General features: G+C 29.4%; 1 protein-coding gene across 1 annotated transcript; it reads right to left on the bottom strand.

Moving 5' to 3' along the window:
* Positions 1-4,488: 4,488 nt before the first annotated feature.
* LOC128391284 (uncharacterized protein DDB_G0271670-like) lies at positions 4,489-11,896 on the bottom strand. Its single transcript, XM_053351137.1, has 5 exons — positions 11,458-11,896; positions 10,960-11,156; positions 6,262-7,256; positions 5,800-5,879; positions 4,489-5,448 (listed from the first exon to the last, which is right to left on the bottom strand). Exons 1-5 carry the CDS (start codon positions 11,588-11,590, stop codon positions 5,003-5,005), a joined length of 1,851 nt encoding a protein of 616 aa, XP_053207112.1. The 5' UTR covers positions 11,591-11,896; the 3' UTR covers positions 4,489-5,002.
* Positions 11,897-12,162: the final 266 nt, after the last annotated feature.

Here is a 12,162-nt window from a genome sequence, read left to right as displayed (position 1 = left end):
ATCGAGTAAATCATTATATTATTATTACATTTGGTCAGTGGAGTTTTTTTTTACTTGGGATACCAAACTGACCGGAAGTAGTTGCGAGTCCAGACAAGCAGCAAAACAATTACTTTGTTTATCATCATCATTATTTGATCATATGAATCAATTGGTGAACATGAATCAGTAGATTTTGTGTTTTTTATGATCCATGAAATAAAACAAAAAATTCAGAATGAATGTTGATGTTTGTTTCTGGAAGAAAACGGAAACGGAACCACTTTCCTTTTTGCAACTTTTCCATCCTCATTGGGAGTTAAATGGTTACCATTATGAAGATTTGATTGATCTCAGGTCATTAGGAACTTCTTCTGAATTCTGAGATGTTCAATGGTGAGATTATTCAGATTTCATGATGGAATTAATTTTTTCTTTCTCAAGTTCAATTAAATCAATTACGATTAATCAACAATCTATTTGCTTATTCATCATTTCTCATCAAGGTAAATTTCGTTTTCTTGAGTTAATTAGTCCTGATTAAGCTTATAATTAGTATATTGTTCATATAATTGAATCTAAATTGTGCTTGATTAAAGGTAACAACTAAATGGTTAATTAATTAAACCTCATGTGAAACTTTTTCTGTTACAATTAAAAAAACAAATTGATATGAAAAATAAATGATGTTGCTTAATGTTATTAAATTGTGAATCGGTTGATTGTTAAATTATTAATTGTTATTATGTTATTATTACGATTGATGTGATAATAAATTTATGATTAACTTAGATAACAATTTATCAAATTAATTGTATCTCTATGTGTATGTTTTTCCCAATGTAAACAAAATAATTAATCAAATCAATTTATCTAATTAAAATTATGATTACAATTAATGTTTTTCTCAATTTAATAACAATCTTGCTTATTATTATTACATTTAGTAATTAGTTGTAACAATTAAACTTGAAATGATTAATCAAATTTAATTGTAAACTGAATATTATTCTTGTAACAATTTTCGGTTGATTAACTTGATCTGAATTGTTAATCACAATCAAAGATATTCAATCAACTTGATTTGGTGATAATAAAATTTTTCTTTACATTTCCTCTTCCTGTTTAATCAACTTGATCAACTCGATTACCATGAAATATAAAATGATCACAATTGATGACGATAATTAAATTGATCAGATGATTTTCATTAAATCTCTAATTGTTGATTGATTATTTGAAGAAAACAAAATGATGAAAAGTAAATTAAAATCTCACCAAGGTGATCATTTACTCCCTCGGGAGACACACCCAAAGTGATGAGGATGGAAATGATTAAGATGGAAAAAGTTTCCAATAAAAAGTTAACTGTAAATTGGAAAAACTCAGTTGACAAGTTAAATTAACTAACAAATGGTTTACATTAAATTCAAGTTGATTGTTGTTCTCAATATTTAATAGCGATCAATAAATTTCACTTATTATTTGAAATTGAAAACTATTAGATTGATAATATTGATGGTCAAGTCGATGATAACTTTTAAACTGACCTTTGAAGTCAAGGTTCAGTTACTATTGGTCATCATTATCACCATTTCTATATAAAAGTTAAATGGTCAACTTTTCATTTCCATGGGTCATTTAATCAAAGTTATCATCTTTATCGTTAAATAATACAATACATATAGATAGAGATATTTGTTAATTTTATATTTATCGAGTTTAATTGATTGACTAATTATTATAATTGTAATGATTACAATTGATTTGTTATCATAATGGTGATTTAATTTTTCCGTTTTAATGGTAAAAGATAATATAATTTGAAATCAGCTGATTTTCATTGTGATTTGTTGTACAAATATACTAATGATTGTGTTTGTTGTTTGTTTACCATTAAACTAACAATTAACTTTTATCATTTTTCAACAAATTGTTGTTTATCCTACGGCAAATTATATAATAATAGTTACAATCAATTTTAACTATCGTTGACTTTACCTGTTGTCACATTATCATTGTTATTTCAATGATTCTCATTCTTGTAATCATTTTGATTCAAGTTTTAAATCACATTTCAACCATTGCACTGATTTAGCAATGATTATAATGATCATGATTTATCTTAAATTGCTGATAACAATTTACTAACTATAAGGTAAAGAAAATGTTGAAAATCCCTTGGAGCAATTGAACTTCAATTGGTTGGACAGGTAAGCAAACAAACAACAATCACATTTGTAATGATGATGAATTAGAGAGAGAGAGAGAGAGAGAGATTCAGATTCACAGCCATGGAACTGAATTCAACTGAATTCTGAGATAAAATTGTTTAGTGTATGAAGAAAATTTGAAAATAATGGATTAGCATTTTGAGTTATAAATTGATTGTCAAATAGAGTTGATACAATTTGACAACAAGAGATGTCGAGAAATTGAAAAAAAAATCAAAACAAGAATTGACTTCATTTGAATAGGTTATTTGAATAATAAGAAATCAAATTGAATTTTTTTTGTTTGATTGATTGAAAGAATCAAATAGTTTACAACACACAAATAGTATTTGTAAATGTGTCTTCTGGTTCTTAAATAACAGTATTAGGTGGATGAGTTAACGGTAAAAATATAACCAGTGATGTATTGAGATGATGGTGAAGATGCTGCATGATAGACATCATCATATGGTGATTAGGGGATGAGGTGAGATAAGATTAACATTTAAAGATGAATTGAGTTTTTGAATAGTTTGAAAGATGAACAAAAAAAAAAGAATAGGGAAATTATGTTGATGGTGATGATGATGGAAACACTGTTAACACTTTCACCATGATTAAACTTTCTCCAGGCAATGAGTGTTTTCCCTCTTCTTTCACTTTTAACAGAATTTACTTTATCTCTCCTCTTGTGTTTTTCTCATGAAAATTTCTCACCTTCTTGTTATTCACCATATTTTATCCACTGAATCATTTTGAATACAATATAACGAAAGGTGTAAAGTGTTAACTCAATTGGCTCCCAAGTGAATTGTGACTGAAACAAGAAAATAAGTTGAGAAAATGTTGATTCCAGGTAATAAGAATTGGGGTTGACCTCGTCAATTGATGCAAATTGTAAAAGTAAAAGTGATTGGACAAGCGAAAGGGGTTACAGGGTATCCTAGAATAACCATTGGAATATACGAGTTCAGTTCTGTTCTTTTCATCTTTTTCTCTATTAACCTTTAACTCCTCTTTCTCTCTCATCTGATATTTAAATACAGAATTTCAACCAATTATTGTTAAGATGATTTTCTAATTCGGTACAATACAAGGTTAACTCTCTTTCTCTATCAGAAATATTACTCATCTTCGCCATGGAATCGCTTTCTTTTTGCTCACCTTTGCCTTTCCTTCAATTTGAATCAGATAAATTAGATTATCATTGAACAGAAAAGTAACAATTGTTAAATTGATAGAAAACTGAAACATTGTATCAAATTAGGAATAAAAAATTATAATGATCAACTAATTAACTTTTCATTTTGTTTCATTTTTCATCCCCGGAAGAAAAAAATTCAATTCATTTGATTGAATTAACAAGATCATCGATTCGAGTATTTAATCAGCTGATTAACTGTTTTCGTTTTGACAATTTGATTGATTTTCTTGTTTTTCTCTTTCTCTCAAGTTTATTTAACTTCTTATTCCAACTCTGATTCTATTAAATATTATGTTAAATTGTTTTTAATCAATGATTGAATTGGTTCATTTGATGGGTTAAGTTAATTATTTATGAAGCCAATTTATGTTTACCAAATTCAATTATTTCTTTTCCTTATTTTCTTCTGGTCTTTTGATTCTCTTCCATCAAAATCTTTACCTTTTTTTACCTTTATCATCATTTCTAACTGTTTGTGACTTGTTATCATCATCTTCACGATTCTCTAACAACCTTAATGATATCAAATTCTCCCGGTAACTTTCATTTATTACATTCTATCATATGTGTGAATCAACTGTTGTTTTCTATGGTCAATCCAGAGGTAAATTGTATCTTCCTAATATCATTTTTGTCAACTTTTTATTGTTCTTCATCTTTATCACAATTCTAACATTTTCTATCTCTTTCATGATAAATATCATAACCCAAGAAGACAAGCTGATAGCCGACTAACCCTTGACTTAAATCAAGGAAAAATTGTTCAGTTGCTATTTTCTAATATGATAATCTAGTTGGATATTTATCGTGTTGTAGATTAGATCAGAAAATTCAGTGAAATTAAGGTGAAACTAACACCATGACAATACAACGAACAATATCTTCACTCAATTTACTCATAAATCATTTGAGATGTTTTTGTTTCTACTTCGATCAACTTGATCATCTTGATTAAAGTTTTATGATTTCATGGAAAAAAGTTTCATTACTTTCAAAGTTTTCCTTCAACAACAATTATCTCATTGGATCAGCGTACTGAAGTTTCAATGTCAAGTTCAATCAATATTCAGACAAGGAAATGGTTTTGATTGTTTTCATTTTTTAATTGTTATTTTTCATATTTTTTACTTTCATTGAGTTGACTTGACAAACGAAAATCATATTGGAACTATTTGTATATTAATACAATCGGTTATAAACATGGTGATTTAATATTTAGATTACGGGAAGATTGCATCGATGGTTTTTCTTGTTCTTTGGTAATTTTTGCATGATGGCTCAGGATATTCAATGGATTATCTTCAATAATTTAGATTGCATTAGATTAAGCATTTGAATGTATAAATGTTAATAACAATCATATTTATCCAGCAAAAGATTGAACAAAGTGTGTAAATGTTGATCTCTTGTTATGATTTTCCAAGTAAAAGCAAGAAAAACAATCAGCTTGATTGGGATAATCTCTCGTTGATGTTGATATCGATTCAATTACACAATAATTACTGCTAATTGTCTTTTTTATTTTAGAAAATTTTCAAGATGATTAAAGAAATCGGGAGAACAGAATTAGAAGTCTTGATTAATTGATTGCATATTTATTCAGTGATCAACTGTTCCTCGATGCTAACAAGGTTTCACAGTGTTCCTTGGCCTTACGACGTAACTCGTTGACACCACTGGAAGCTGTTACGACCGTTGATGATGAGGAAGATGAGGATGAAGATGAAGGTGATGACGAGGATAATGGAGATGTTGATGAACAAGTAATGGAAATCGGAGTTATCGTTGATGAAGATGCTGATATTGTGTTGATTGATGAATTTAATATTGATTCTTGACTTGTAACCGGATTTATGGTTGTTGTTGTTGTTGAAGGATGAGGAGGAGGTGGAGGTGGTAAAGGTGAACTACCTGTTCGAGGTGACAAATCTAATCGATACTTGGCCATGTTATTAATCAGTGTTGAGCTCAGTGAATCAGCATTCGCACTACCTGATGACCCCGAATTTGAACCGTTCCCAGAATCAGTTGGAAGACAACATCCACACATACCTGGAAAATCAATCAATCAATTAGTAATCAAGCTATTTACAAATGTTACTTTTAGAATGTTTTTAAATTGATCTTCTCTTTCTTTCTCTTTCTTTTTCTCTTTCTCCTTCTATACCTGACAAAAAGGTGGAGTCGCAACTTTGTCCTACCCTATAAGTTAATTTATTTACTTTTTCCTATTACACAGTTGATTGGATCAATTAGATTCAATTGTAATCATTTAAATTGCTTCTTTAAATGTTTAACTCTTTTCTTTAATCACTTTCATTTAGTTGAATCAATGATCATCTATTATCTTGAGGGTAATTTGATTAACCAACTTTGATAACAAAATTGAATCGCTTTGCTTACCTTTGAAATTAGCTGATGAATAGGCAGCTAATTGTTGAGAGATGAGCATCGGATGATAAGCTGATAGTAAATGAGGAAACCTGAATATGCAAATGATGATAAGACAAGAGAGAAGTGATTGTTAAAATCAATTAACAATTTACATGAGTTGATTAGATACACACTTTGTATTAGTTGTTAATTTAAATGTTCAATTGATTTGGAGAAATGTATTAGTTTATTTTAATGTGATCAACAACATTAATTTGCAGAGTCTAAAGTTAAACTCAACTTGTTAATTAGATTAATAAGAATTGAATTTAAAATTGGTTCGTGTAAGTTTTTCAATTTCAATTGTTCATTTTGTGTTTCAATTGATTAATGAACATTTGAATTGACTCATACCGTTAATTTAACACTAATCCTGATCAACTTTTATCACCTTATTATTGAACATTTAAGTTAATTGTTTCATTTAATTACCTTTCAGTGACTAGAGGAGACATGAGTGGATAACGGAAGTTAAGTAGAGATGATGACATTCCCAATGATGGTCGCCATAAGGAATGGTCAAAATGTGAGGCCATTTTACTGATTAATGGTGAAGTTAATGTTAAATTGTCTTTAACTATTGCAGAGGATGAAGATAATGAGGTTGGTGTAATTGTTGTTGTTGTTGTGGTTGTGGTTGTTGTCGAGGGTGATGATGAGGTTGTCGTTGGTCCTCCGGTCGGTGTTAATGTTGTCATCATTGAAGGTGGTGTTGTTATTGATGAAAGTGACAATGATAATGGCGATGATAATGATGAGGGTGTTACTGATGTAATTGTTGTGGTTGTTGAAGATGTTGATGTTAATGAGGTAGATGATGAAGCGGAAGATACTGCTGATGAGGATGGAGATGATGATGATGAAGATAATGCCGGGGATGCTGATGATGATAACAATAATGAAGTTGTCATATTATTGTTGAGTATAGGTTTAACAAGGAGTCGAGATGAGAGTTGATGGTTTAAATGATGATGATGATGATGATGATGATGAGCTGCAGCAGCATTTAGATGGTTAAGATGGTTTAAATGGTGGTTAAGCTGATTATGATGAGCTGTAAGTGGATGATCACCCACACCGAGACTCCCATTTCCACCCACAACTGAAGATGAATTAAGATGAACCGCATTAAAAAGCATCTCTTCCGGACTATTGTAACAATTGGTAACTTTTGATGGAACTGCTGAAACTGTGATTATATTATTGGATGAAGAGTCACTCATATCTAGATCATCGTCATCATCGTCATCTTCATCTTCTGGACAAACTGAATCAGGACGATCCATGATATTTATGTCATCTCGATCTTTAGGTGACCCATTGATGGAAAGGTCAACACTGTCCACTCCATTTCTATCTCGATCTTCCTTTTCTTTGCGAAGTCTTTCCGCTTTTCTCCACTTGGCTCGTCGATTTTGAAACCAAACCTGAATTCGAAAATAGTTCAAACACAATTAACACAATAAATTCAATGATCTGAATCGAAATCCTCAGAAAAAAAGTAAAAGATTAACCCGAAAGTGTCAAAATAATAAACCATCAACAATATTGGCAAGTAAATTGGATGATAATTTGTGAACAATTTATCTCATCCCCTGTTAATTTTATCTCACACCGATTATGTTGCTTGTCAATTGGAACAATATTTTTCTTTCTTCGACTGTATTTCCACCATGGTTGATGATCTAATCTAATCTATTACCTTCAAGACTGTTTACCCAATCTATTAACTGTTAACTTTATTGTGAAAATTGGTGAGTTAAGTTAATTTACTGTTTGCTTACATGTTAACTGTCCTTCTCTTTTTTTCTGGTCATTTCTTCACATTGTCCAGTTCTAGAGACAAATGGATAAGTTTAAAAAGTTAACCTGATTTATTCATTCTTATTATTGTTTCTTTCCTTTATCAAGTTATACCTTATTTATTATTATCATCTTTTCACTGGTACTTTCATGGTCTCAGGAATAGTATATAATCAAATTGAGTTGAAATTTTGAGAATCAAAATCAATAACGGAATCGAGTAACAAGTGAGTTAACTGGTCATCATTATCGGAATACAGAAACGTCAATTTTTTTTTCTCAGCGAAATGAAATAACCTGAGAAAAAGTTTTATCAATTTCATTTGGTTTCTTCTTTGGCTTTAACATCATCTCTTCCTCATCCCAAAAATAAAGAAAACTTTCATCATCATCATCATCATCTTCTTCGTCTTCTCTTCAATATTAAGGATGGTAATGTGTAAAATCCAATAAAATTACCTAATCGAATGAGATTTGGGAGTAAAACTCAAATCCAATCAATCAACCTGATCCAGAATTCAGACAACACTTTCAACAATAACATGATAAATCAAGAATCCAGGGAGAGAAGATGAAAATTAAATAAGAAAGAAGATACAAAACTGAAGATAGAGAAAGAGAATAGCCAATGGAAAGAGAGAGAGAGAGAGAGAGAGAGAGAGAGAGAGAGAGAATAGACAGAGAGAATTCATTTAAGATGATAAAGAAAGTAGATTAGAAAACAAAAGGAAGATGAAAAAGTGATTCTCGCCCTAAGCTGAATTCAATTCATTCAGTTTCATTGATTTAGTTCAATTTACGATTTCATTTATTCATCAGTGATCTCACCACATTCACTTTCCATCCTGATCTTCATCATTATCATTTATTACTTGATTACTTTAACCAGACGAAAACAGAAAAGGAAACAAATCTTTGATCATCCAACTAATCAGTTATTCTCATTGATCAATGAAATTTAGTTAATTACTTTTCACATTATTCTTGACAATTAAATTCTCAACACAAACCCAATTAGAATCTCAATGTCAATTTCCTTTCATCTTATACAACATTTAACAACATTAACTGATAATTAATCAATCTCACAATCAGACATTAATGATTAACCATCTTTCCATCTCTAATCTCAACAATTAACTTTTCTTGCCAATAATTGATTTTATCTTCATTTTTTAATCTATTGATTTCTGATTATTCTCATTATTAGAATCACTATTATCTTACTAATCTTTTCTGATACTAATTTAATTTTCGATTTTCTCTTCTTCTTCTTTTATTCAATTTCTAGGTTCGATAAGATTATTATTATTATCAATCATATTTACTCCTGAATTTTTACCGTTATCATCATCAGCAAACTTTGTCTTCCATTTACAGTTAGATACAAAATATAAATCAATCTACTGGGACATACATTAAATCACATTTAGTATTTGTCCATAACCATCATCTGAATGTTTCGAGGAGCCGGAAAAAGGATGAGGATTAGATTCACATGGGAATTGAGTATTCGATTGCGAAGTTGATTCAAAAAAAAGATAAAATAACAATCGAAATATAAATGTCACGAAAAAAAGTGCTGACCTAATATGAAGTACAAATCGAAAGATAAATATCTGATATTGTTTTCCAATGGAAATGAAAATATCAAATAGCTGATGGTGATAATCAACTAATAATAACTTTTATTGCTGGTATTTTATTTGATGAAGAAGATGATTATCATCATCATCTTCATCTTGTACTTTGTCACCAAACCATAAAGTTATCTAATAACCAGAGTAAGTGATATCATTATATCAACTACTATTATTGGAAAGTGACCAGAAGAAAAGGAGATGACCAGTTATTCAATTGAATTTGGTAAAACAATCATGATGATGATGATATATCACCCAAAGAATCATGATGATAATCAGATGATCTGTTGAGATGATGGTAGAATTGTGGATTGATACAATTAAATTAACTCTAAATGGATCCAGATGATGAAATTTACTCTCCTTTTCTATATTTCTTTCATCATGTAGATTATTAAATATTTAAATTGTTATATTACTCCAAACAAATTAAATGTAATTTTAATAATAACAATCTAAAGAAATCGTAATCACATTCATGGTTCAATATATCCAATTGATTTATTTTCAATATATTTTCAGCTGATCAATTGAAATGAACACAAATTCACTTGGTCAGTTGATTAATTATTGATTGACACACAATCTGATTATTATAATTTAAGTAAATTCAAGTTGATAAATTGAATTGAATTGAATCAAAGTGAAAACCTTTCAACAACAACAACAACTCACATCTACAAGCAAAAGGTAAAGGTAAATGTAAATCCAACTTGATTAATTTGGTAAATTAAATTTACTCTCAAACTAGTTAATTATTAATTAAGGTGAGAATACATTTACCTTATTCTTTTGCTTATTTCTAGTAGTTGAATTAATTGTTCATCATTATTGTTAATTAGTTAACTTGATTACATTTCCAGAGAGAGAGAGAGAGAGAAAACTAAATTAGGTTACTAATTTAATTATCCAATTGAATTGAATTGTTGGCAATAATAAGGAACCAGAAAAAGTTACTTTGGTAAAAAAAAGGTTAATCTTATATTGGGAATCATCATCAAGGTAATTTGAGAAGTTATTTAACTAATGTTATTATTGTCGATTGTTATTATTATTATATTATTATCATTATTTGAGGATTAAATTGTGATAATCAATAATTGTATTTGATCAACTGTTGATTAATCAAATTGTAACGATAGTAAAAGTTTTCACTTTTAATGTGTTACACATTGGAAATTGTTGGAAAAAAAAGGAAACTCATAAGACAATCCAATCATTATTATCATCACAATCTAATCAGGATTAACCATCAATTTAGACAGTTAACTAGTTAATCCAATTGTTATTCAGAAGAAAAAGATTTACTTTATTTACTATTCAATTGAAAAGGTGACAATTGGATTTGCGACTTTTTTTTTGTTCAGGATTAGTGTTGAAATATTTTCTTCCAATATGTTATTACCTGTAAAGAGACTTGACTGTGAAACTTTTCACATTTAATTCAATTGTAACTAATATTTGATTAACTGTATCATTAGAACAATTTACAATCTGATTAGTGAGATAATTTAATCTTTTCAATTCGATTTAAACTTCATCAATGTTCATTAGATTCTCAGTTTAGTTTGATTTTGAAGTTTCTCTTTTTTTTGTCTGTTTATATTGTTGGTTAATTGTGACCAATTTTTTTCTACTCTTTTTGGATTAATTGTTGGTGGAAGATTAAGATTAGTTAATTTACCTGAACTCGAGCTTCTGTTAGATTTATTTTCAATGCAAGATCTTCGCGTGTGAACACATCGGGATAATGAGTTTGAGCGAACGCTTTTTCGAGTTCTTCCAATTGTTGGACTGTAAATGTTGTTCGATTCCTTCGTTGTTTTCGACGGACAAATGCATCGTCTTGAAGATCACTTGAGTATCCAGAATAATTCGGATCTAAAATTAGGGACAAAAGATGAATAGAAACGGAAGAGAATGAGTATCATAATGAGAGACTGTCAATCACTGACAATTAACAACAATGAATCAAAGGATTGTGAACATTTAACACGATTGCTTATTGATTGTTAAGTTGATTGCATTTCGCTATTATGATTAACAATTGAATGAAACATGAAAACAAAAACGGAAATTGAAACTGATCTAAAAAAGAAAGGAAATCATATCAACCGAATTAAATGTCATCGGCATGTTAAGTAATTAACTAATGGTTAAGACTAATTGTTGAATAACTCACAATGTGATGGTTGAGAGAAAAGAGGAAATGATGAAATGTTAGTAGGATTTGGTCCATGGGGATGATGAGGATGAGGATGATGATGATGTCCAAGTGACGAACCGTTAATTGTACAATGAGGATAGCAAAACATTGAGAGAAACGGTTAATTGTAACTTAAATTGTTGACCAAACAAGTAAACAAACTTAATGAGAATCACTAATTGAATCCAATTGCAATTTAAATGCCGATGTAAATTAGCAGGACAAAAAATTTACTAATTTCAATGGTTAGAAACAATCAATTGAATAGGAAGAAACAAAAACACAATTCACATGTAACAACAATTAGTTGATTCTTTTGATGGTTGATTGTTACAGTTATTTGTACAAGTGAATTGATAACATCAACATGGAGTTATCTTTAAAGTCAATTGATGCTCTCATCATCCTCATCACCTTATAGGGTTTGACCCAACAACATTATCATCATCCTCATCCTTTTTATCATCTTCCAATATATTAACTAATAGATTGGTATAAATGTTTATGCGCATTCAAGTTAAATGTTTATTGAATTGATTTAATGGTTATCCAAGCATCTTCATTGGTTGATAATCAAGGAGCATGAGCATCCACTTTCACTCCCAGTTAGTTAGTTAATCACAATCATCAAGATAATTCAAATCAAACAACAATCATGATAAATGTATATTAATAATGATA

This window comes from Panonychus citri, unplaced genomic scaffold (genome assembly GCF_014898815.1).
Source record: "Panonychus citri isolate SS breed McGregor unplaced genomic scaffold, ASM1489881v1 Contig00134, whole genome shotgun sequence".
In the NCBI taxonomy this organism is placed as follows: Eukaryota; Metazoa; Arthropoda; class Arachnida; order Trombidiformes; family Tetranychidae; genus Panonychus; species Panonychus citri.
This window is presented reverse-complemented; position numbering and strand designations above follow the sequence as displayed.

What these genes read in the sequence shown, in the direction of transcription:
- LOC128391284 (XM_053351137.1), bottom strand. Translation starts at nt 11,590, where the DNA reads ATGTTTTGCTATCCTCATTGTACAATTAACGGTTCGTCACTTGGACAT. An exon ending in TTTCTCTCAACCATCACATT is followed by an intron (nt 11,157 to 11,457) that starts GTGAGTTATTCA and finishes CCCTAATTTTAG; the next exon opens with ATCCGAATTATTCTGGATAC. An exon ending in TTCATCAGCTAATTTCAAAG is followed by an intron (nt 5,449 to 5,799) that starts GTAAGCAAAGCG and finishes TTGATTTTCCAG; the next exon opens with GTATGTGTGGATGTTGTCTT.